The following is a 9,452-nucleotide window of genomic DNA, read 5'->3' on the forward strand; positions in this document are numbered from 1 at the left end:
TGGAATCAGCATAAAAAATTACTCAAACTGATGAATTGATTATCAAAACAGTTAGCGATTAATTTCAGTTGACAACTAATCGATTCATCTTTGCAGCTCTATACAGACAATATGTTCTGTTCTGCTAAACGTATAATATACAACTTTCTAATATTAAAACAGGCTGGCCACGGTTAGAGGATCCAACTGCAGACCGGTGATTAAAATCCAACATATTTCACAGGAAGAAGCGGCTGAAAGGAGTTCCATTAGCAGGTTTCACCAAAAACTTTGCACGTTGCGTATTCTGGACAGTTGTGCAGAAGCCAATGATAAATTCACGCTGTTTCTGATGAACTTCATTTATATTTAAATAAACTCATTTGCTTGAAAACATTGCTCTTGGATTTTGATTATAATACTTCTGCACTATTACGGAAGTAAGATTTGAAATGAATTGCAGTGAAGTACTTGTAAACAGTTTGGTCTGTTCTGTTATCTGTTTGTAATCTGTAACGCAGGTCTCATGAAGTTACAGTGGATACTCTTTACATGTTGTTTAACCCTTTTGTTTTTAGCAGTTTTTTTATATCAGAAATATTGGTTTTGTTCAACCAAATTGCCCAAAAATAACTTGGATGCATGGATGTACGTTGTATGGATACAACGTTCTTCGCAGGTAAAATTAATGATTACTTCCATTGAATTTTGAGTGTTTTATTGAATTTTATAGCATTTGAAAAAAAAACATTAAACATAAACCAGTCTGTGATTATCCACTCAACTTCCTCTGATCTGAACTATTAGTTAAAATAATTGATAATTTCAGCTTTTTCTAACTCAACAATTAGGTAAAATAACATAAAATAAAAAAGCATTGAAATAAGCAAGACATTTTTTTTTATTTTGACCCTATAGTAACTAACATATTGTTCATGCATTAAATCATGCATGAATTGAGTTACCAATGGGTAATGTAATATTTTTCATAATAAAAGGCCGCAGCTGTATCTAGTAAACCTGTTTTTATTCCTTCAGCTTTCAGATTTTCGCGGTTGAACCACGAGCTCGGGGTAGCCCGTCTGTTCGTCCATGTCTCTGGTGAAGTGCAGGCCGACCGCCTCGCCGATGACCACCTCTGCCGTGGTGAACACCTCCAGGTCTCCCATCACGTGACCCCCGACCGTCTTGCCCTCGGCGTCCGACAGGCAGATGTGGACGTGGGCGTCCCGGTTCAGAGTGCCCACCAGGGAGACGATCTCGAACCGCCCGCTGAGCTGGATCACCTGAGGGGAGGGGAAAGCATGAAGCATGGAGGATTACTCTGTAATAAAAAACTGGTTTATTTATAGTTATTTCACTTTATTTATAGCCTATCAATACAACTGGCAGGTGGCAAGCTTGGAATCACAACAAAAGGGTGAAATCATAGAATTAATGTCTAAAACTGTCTCAAATAAAGGCCTCTTTACAATCTGAAAATAGTAATCAGAAAGTCCAGAGGTTTTAGACATTATTGACTTCATACAGTTGCACTTCTTGGCCGGTATATTGGACCTGTGGTTATAGATTTGATGATCCTGCGATCTGGAACCCCTCGAAATATGATTGGCCCCTCCCTGCATTTTGACAGCTACTCTGTCATAAAAACAACTGGAGAATGCGTCCAAGCTGATACAGTATATGGGTCTGATAACATTTGAATAAATTGGAATCAGACGTCACCTAACAGGATGGGAATGTCGGCTGCTGGAATCGGCTGGAAACTGTCCGACTTGACAGCGGCTTTTCATCACCGCCCCCGGCCCTCGTCCACTTTATAGGTGAGGCGCAGTTCATCTCGAACGAGCCTATTGTTTCCATGGTGACTATCCAAAATTCTGATCCCATGGCACCAGCACTGGATGCACTTGTTTGTTTTTTAAAGTGGCAGACTGAAAAAAACTAATAATGTGAAACTAATAATGAATGTCATGTTTCATTTTAGCAGAATTAGGCTACATTATGTTGTTCTATTCTATCAAATATGCCCTATATTTCTAAGCAGATTTTCTATGCTGTACTCTGATAAAATATATAATATAAAAATGACAGATAAAGTCTGCCGCCTCCAGACGGTAAATCTTGGGCCTTCGTGCTGCCTTCAGGTACCTCATTTGTATTTGCTGCCGTTGCGTTGGCAAGCCGGAGCGTTGCCTTGGTGACGCTGCCCACGCAGGTGATGATGAACGGCGCTCGGAGGCGCCTCTCCTCCACGAACGCCTGCAGAGATCCCAGCAGCTCCTGACCCGGGCCGAACCGGACCGCGTGGACCTGCAGAGACGAGCCGCCCGCTGCTGAACTCTGGGAGAAAAAACATTTGAAATTCATTGTTCATTTGTCTTTTTATGTAATCTCTTTATTTTTTTTATATTTTCCCCCTGTTGCCATTTACTGTATTCTATTTTAGTTTTTACCTTTAACATGTTTTTTTTTCTTTTGTAAAATAAAATAACCCTCCTGCTGTCAAATTTGACCCATTTTCAAAAGGTTTCTAAATAAAAAATAAAAATTTTTTTTATAAAAGAACGTTGAAACGAGTGACAGAAATGTTGTGAAAAAGCTTCAAAAACGTGGAGAAAAAACAAAAACTTCTAATAAAGTGAAAAAGAAATCGACAAAGACAATCGAAAAAAGTGACAAAAATCTTGGAAAAAAGCTTGATAAACGACAGGAAAAGTAACAAATGTCGAAAAAAACAACCAAAGCTATAGTGACGACCAAAAAAAATAATATTTTTTTTAAATTTAGAGCCAGAAAAATTTAAAGTTGCATGGTCGACAGGAAGACAACACAAGGGTTAAGTAAGGTTTTGAATGCTTGTACTTGTAACAGAGTATTTTCACAGTGTGGTAGTAACATACCCACAGAACTATGACCATCACATCTTTCAAATCCTTCTCCAAATCCATAAAACATTATGATTATTGACTAATAAACAAATACGCTGCCACTAAGAGGGCACAGCCCTAGTGTTTATGTGTTGTTGATGCGTCCTAATGTGTGTCTATGCACTTTCACCTGTGTCTACTGTGTATGATACTTGTGTTGTGTTTTTCTCATGCCATCAACTGGCCAGTTGTCCTGATCTGGAATAGTGGTTGTGTCATTTTACTTGTCTATGCCTTTATGTCTTTCTAGTTGTATGTGTATTTGTTGTATTGCTGTAGCATATTTTATTATTTTAAGCCATCAACCTGCTATAGGGACTACAGATGAAAACCAGCCTGTATGGCTAAATCTGGCACACTTACATGTTGGACTCTGTACTCGTGTTGATTAATGTGCGTCGTCCCTTTTAAATAAAGAAATCTGAAATCTAGTAGTTCTACTAAAGTAAAGGATCTAAATATTTCAATACAACGTGTGTGTGTGTGTGTGTGTGTGTGTGTGTGTTTGTGTTCCATACAGAGGTTTAACAGGATCACTGTGTTAAACCAAACACCAGCGTAACCTCTGACCCCTGCAGGGGGGGGGGGGGGGGGGGAGGGGGGGGGGGGGGGGGAGGGTGGGAGGGGGAGGGGGGGGGGGGGGAAAGGGAGGGGAGATGACATGACCCAAACATCACACTGATCTGCAGGTTTACAAAGAGCTTCAACAGGCAGAGCAAACTTCACATCGCTTCACATTTCATCACTAACACGGTGACGAGTCAATGTGTCGACTCACAGTCCTCTTCAGCTTTAATTATCACCATATTTGATCATTTAAAAGTCATATTTAAGTTTTTGTTAAAGCAGTTTTCTACTGAAATCTGCTTGAAATGCCTATAAATCAACTATAAAACAGATTTCTAGTATGTTCGAAGACACACTGATTCTTATAGAAGAAGAACAGACACATACAGTAGAAATGAGAAAACCTATAGGAGGGGACAGAAGACTAGGCCGGGAACTTGTAGGACTTTAGGCTACGTTCACACCGCAAGTATTAATGCTTAATTCAAATTTTTTGCTCAGATCCGATTGGCTGTTCACATGACCTTTGTGGTTTCGAACTGACCCGCATGCGCAAAACACCAATACCAATGACATCAGACGCAGCACGCTGATGCACTAAAGTTAGGGAGGTCATGGAGGAAGTCAGCATTCTCACTTTAATTTCAAAATGTTTGTGTAATGCCAGCTGTAATATTAATGAGCAGGTGCTGAGGAGGAGAAGAATGAAGAGAAAGAGAGCCAAATTGGCTATTTTGGCATTTTGCGGGGTTATGGCTGCAAATTCACTACAGAGGTCTGTGTGGATGCAGAGACGAAGCCAGGAGTGGTGGGACTGCGTTGTGAATAGCTTCACGGAGACACAGTTTATTCAAAACTTTCTGTCCCTTACCGTTACGGTTACTCAAATCCGCCTTGGTTGTTCAGGACCACATAAGCAAGTGGTCTAATGCTACGTTTACACGTGGCCGGCTATTTTCATAAACGGACATTTCAACCTCTCCGTTTTCAGAAAAGTCTTCGTTTATATGTACCCGTGTATATATATGCCGTCAATGCCTTCAAGAGCACGCCAGACCTGTAGGTGGCGGTGTAACGAGAAGCTCAAGCCCACGTTAGCCAATCAGAATCCCGACAATAGCAACAACCACAACCAATTACGTCCTCTCTCAGTTTTCCAAAATCTCCACTTTGGCCGGAGTTTTTAAAAAGAATCGTTTTCTGTGATAAAAACTGGGTTTTCGTGTAAACGAGAGGCCAAACCGTCGTGTAAACGGGGCCTAATTCTGATTTGAAAAAATCTGATCTTGGCAAGATTTGCGCGTTCACACTACTACTGAAGAAGTCTGACCTGGTCACTTGACCCCAAAAACATCTGATTTGGGCCCCTTTTGCCTGCAGTCTGAACGTAGCTTTATCTGCAGCAGTGCAGCTGGAGAACTCATGAGACCATTGACAGTAATTTAGCTTTAGAGTTTAGTTTAGAGTGCTATAGCTCAGGGTAAGTCTAAAAAGATCTAAAAACAGCCAGGAGTGTTTCCTCTGCTGCAGTTTGCTTTAATCCTAACAACACATGGCTTCTTCTTCATCTCAGAGAGCATGAGGCTTAACTCCAGCAGAGAGAGCTGCACAGAGTGAGTGAAAACTTGCAGGTTTTTATTTTTTATTTTTCTTAATGTCTGGATGTCACAGGGAAACAATCCTGCCTGAGTGCCTTTCAACACGTTGGAAATCTGACATGAGTTTTCTGTTCATCTGCTTGTTCAGCAGTTCGGATGTTAGAAAAGTTTAAAAAGTAAAAAACTCACCATTGTGCACGAGTCTGAGGCTCCTCGAGGACTAAACTCTGAGCCCAAACACTTGAGTTAAACATTAACTGGCAGACATGCAACGGTGGAACTGAGCATGCTCAGTGAGAACTAACTTCCTGCAGAGATCTTCCAGAGATTGTTTTTCTGGTCTTGTACTGCCATCTGCTGGTACTTGTAGAGCTAACTGGAGTACAAGATGGGACACTTAAATTACCTGTGTTACCAATGTGGGGTCCGGGAACCCCCAGAGGTCCTTGATGGGGTTCCTGGGGGTCCCCAGCAAAAAGGGAAATTATTTATTTTCACTAGTAACTCCATCACAAAGTAACACAATCACAGAACATATGACTATTTTGGCCATGGGTTAATACTCTCTCATTAAAAAAAGCAACAATCCTGTCTCACAGGGGACCGTGGGACAAAATCTTATCCAATGTGGGTCTACTTTGTGTCAGTTTAGGGGTCTCTCATGTAAAAGTTTGGGAACCACTGTCCTATGCCGCCTTGGTTATGCCTTAAATTCAGTGGTGTAGTCTAATGTAATGTAGTGGGTATACTGTAGGCTACTGTATACAAATATTGGCCAGAATCTGCCTTTTTTGGGGGGGCATATCATAGTGGGGGTCTGGGTGTCCTCCCCCAGGGAAGTTTTGAGCATCAACGACTTCATTTACTCCGTTCGGATACACTTTTTTGCACCAATTTACGGTGGAAATCCCTTTATTTAGCCTATGTGAAGAAGAAAAACACAGATGAAAATTCAAAATATATCAAAATTATAATGGAAAGTATGTTGTTGCAAGTGGGTATATGGAAATCCTGGAGCTTTCTTAGTAGGTACAATGCGTTTACCTGCGTATTACATAGACTACACCTCTGCTTATATCTTATAATCTTATATCTTATATTATAGAGGGATAAAATGCAAAATGAGAGAGGAGAGAAAATCGCAAAGAAATGGTTTCAAATATGTAGAAAAATGTTTTATCAAATCAAATCAAATCTAACTTTATTTCTATAGCACATTTCATATAAGTTAATATAACACAATGTGCTTCGTACAAAAGCGACATAAATAAAACACTTATACAGAGTTATACAGAGTAAAATATACACGCACGCACGCACACACGCACACACAAACACACACACAAATAAAAGATCAACATTGAACAGCAACAAATTAGTCATAAACTTTTATAAAAAGAAAGGTTTTTATCCCTTTTTTAAAAGTGGTCGGTGTGGAGGCCTCTCTCAGTTCCACTTCCAAATCTTTGGGGCATAGACCCAAAAAGCAGCCTCCCCTGCTCTGGAGTTTCAGCGAGGGATGGTTGAAAGACCACTGCCTGTGGATCTGAGGAGTCTTGCTGGTTCATATATAATGAGCATATCTCTAATATACTGAGGTGCAAGGCCATTGAGAGCTTTATATACCAGGAGCAGAATCTTAAAATCGATTCTAGCCTTTATTGGGAGCCAGTGTAAAAGGTGTAATATGTTCAAACTTCTTTGTTCCAGTCAGAACGTGTGCGGCCTCATTTTGAATAAATTGTAATCGCTGCACAGTAAAAAGATTTTTTAATTTTTTTAATTTTTGTTAATAGATTTGAACCAATTTGCTGCGTTGTACAAAAATATATAAAATCCTCGCTGATTAAATCCTTAAACAGAACTGTTTTCTTTTTACTGACGTGACGGCATTTGGCTGATGGTTTCCTTCTTTCTGTACTGCAATGCTCTCTGTTTTTAATAAAGTCACATGCATGAGTGTTGGAGTAACAGGGAGGGGTGTTAACCACCTTAATTGCATTCATTAATTACACACAAAACACACAGGAGTTGTTTATAAAGGCTGTTTCTGATGTTTTTTCTGACATATTTACATTTGAATGTTTCTGTCAAACTAATTAATAAAAAAAAAAAAAAAAAAATATATATATATATATATATATATATATATATATATATATATATATATAAGAGGCATCATATTTGTTTGTTTCATTATATATACGTATGAAATTACCTTACATACTAACTTGAAGATTAACACTGATATTAATCTTTATGGAGCACAGACTTCACCACTGATGTTTATTTGTTTGATTATTGCTCTGTTTATTTCGATTCATATTGGCTGTTACCAGGGCAACTGCTATTCTTCCTGTGGTCCATAAAATAAAGAAAGAAAAAACGATGACTTCATCACAAAATAGATAATACATTCTTTTATTTCTTTTTCTTTTTTTTTTAGTTATGGAGCCTCTGACTCCACTTCTGGGAATAAAATATATTAAAATACAAGTATCAATGCAATGAATATGTAGTCATATCATAAAACAACCAATCAATGTTATGTTGGAATAATTGAACATGTAACCTTGAAGGAGCCACACGCTCTGTGATGAACGTCTCTGTTTGTAACTCCAGATGGCGCTGTGGTTTGGAGAATGGATCCAGTCTCGTAACAGACTGGCATCACTCAGTGTATTTACCTTCACAAAGGTGCTTGTTTTGCCACTGACAGACTCAGATTAATATTCTAAGTGTCTGACACTGAACCTTGAACTTGAAACTTTATTAGAAGAAATAAGCAGAAATATCTCTTCATCACCAAGATCCTCATTTAGACGTTTTAGCACTGATCATATGTCAGTTGTCTGACTGTTCAATGCAAAAAGGTATAAAGGCTTTAGGCCGCCCTACACGTTATTGTAGGCCCAGTTCATTATGCAACGTTAATTTATTCAATATATGTAGTAGAGCGTCCCTGCTCCATCTCTTTTTCAGTTAAGGGGGCCCTTGCTTAAAAAATGTTGGTGACCCCTGGTCTAAAATATCATTCATGCTGTTGCATTAAGATTACTTTTCAGTCCAAAGCATGAAAAGCAGCCTCAGGCCAAAAGTAAAGAGTGAAGAGTGACCTCAAATGTGAGAGACGCACAGAACACGCTTCACTTTCCAAACAATCCAACATGCGTTATTATGGAACCCGCGCAACTTTGAGGCAAGACCCGCCCTTCAATAGCATTCACACTCTACTATTGGCCAGGCGTCCATGCTTACGCAAGGTAACGTAACCCGATTTGTTCAGGTCCTATATCCCCTGACCAATCGGCTATCCTAACCTTATCCACTCGAGGTCAATGCCTAACCCCAACCCATCGAGCTGCTTTGTGTGGGCGGGACCTAGAAGTTACGTGGGATCCATAATAACGATTTATACGTGTGTTTTATTCTAATTTTTATTTTATTACCCTGTGGCTAATGCGCTATGTACAGCACTTCGGTCAGCGCGAGCTGTTTTTAAATGTGCTATAGAAATAAACTTTACTTACCTTCTTACTTACTTACTTACTTACTTACTTACGCGTCCAACGTACACTACGCGTAGCGAGGAGGTCAGAGGTCACAGCTCGAGAGGCTCGTAATCCTAAATGTCTCCAATCAGACATATTCAACAAAAAGAACATGCACTGAAAAGATTCCCCCCCCACGCTGCAGTTTAAAGACAAAGATGCGATCCAAACGCCTTTACCGTGAATATTTAGCTCTTGCTTTCATTCTGACACCAAAAGTTGCCGTGATTTTTTAAATTAAACAGGTGAACCGTGTATTTTTTCCAAGATGCAAGAATGCAAATCACGCAGCCACACGGATAAATCCCAGACCTGCTGATGTGTTTTTCTCTATGTATTAATGAGCTGATTAAATCAGGGTTGTGGCGGTGTGGTGGGGGCTCCTGGGAGCCAGCGAGGCCACGCTCCGGCGATCAGTTCAAGTACAGGCGCTCGCATGTATTCCCCCTGCGAAGGCCCTGATTTCTATCAGGTTACAGCGTCCATGACAACAGCTTCCAGCAACAGGGCTTACCGAGCAGGAACAGGAGCGAGGTTGAAAAGCTGCGTCGTCGGTTTACTTACCGTCTTCTTTTCCTGCCGCTTTAAACTGCTGCTTTTGTTTTCCTCAATAATCCACAGAGAAACACCAGTTTGGGTCCGACCAATCACCGTCATAACTGGGCTGCATGGATGTTTTTAACTGGTTGAACAGCTTTACTTGACGTTCTACTTGTTGATAACATTGTTGTGCTTGTATTCACGTTTTTATTAATGTTTTGTAAGGTGTCCTTGGGTGTCTTGAAAGGCGCCAACAAATAAAATGTATTATTATTTTTAATAAATAA

The 9,452-nt window shown here is 39.8% G+C and overlaps 1 protein-coding gene across 1 annotated transcript; it reads right to left on the minus strand.

Moving 5' to 3' along the window:
* Nucleotides 1-699: 699 nt before the first annotated feature.
* LOC114573560 (bifunctional protein GlmU) lies at nucleotides 700-5,386 on the minus strand. The gene is made up of 3 exons (XM_028605826.1): nucleotides 5,264-5,386; nucleotides 2,131-2,322; nucleotides 700-1,265 (listed from the first exon to the last, which is right to left on the minus strand). The coding sequence occupies exons 1-3, from the start codon at nucleotides 5,264-5,266 to the stop codon at nucleotides 1,014-1,016; spliced, it is 447 nt and encodes a 148-aa protein (XP_028461627.1). The 5' UTR covers nucleotides 5,267-5,386; the 3' UTR covers nucleotides 700-1,013.
* Between the last annotated feature and the right edge of the window lie 4,066 nt (nucleotides 5,387-9,452).

Source organism: Perca flavescens, chromosome 18 (assembly GCF_004354835.1).
Source record: "Perca flavescens isolate YP-PL-M2 chromosome 18, PFLA_1.0, whole genome shotgun sequence".
Lineage (NCBI taxonomy): Eukaryota > Metazoa > Chordata > Actinopteri > Perciformes > Percidae > Perca > Perca flavescens.

What these genes read in the sequence shown, in the direction of transcription:
- LOC114573560 (XM_028605826.1), bottom strand. An exon ending in CGGCAGCAAATACAAATGAG is followed by an intron (nt 1,266 to 2,130) that starts GTACCTGAAGGC and finishes CCCTCCCCTCAG; the next exon opens with GTGATCCAGCTCAGCGGGCG.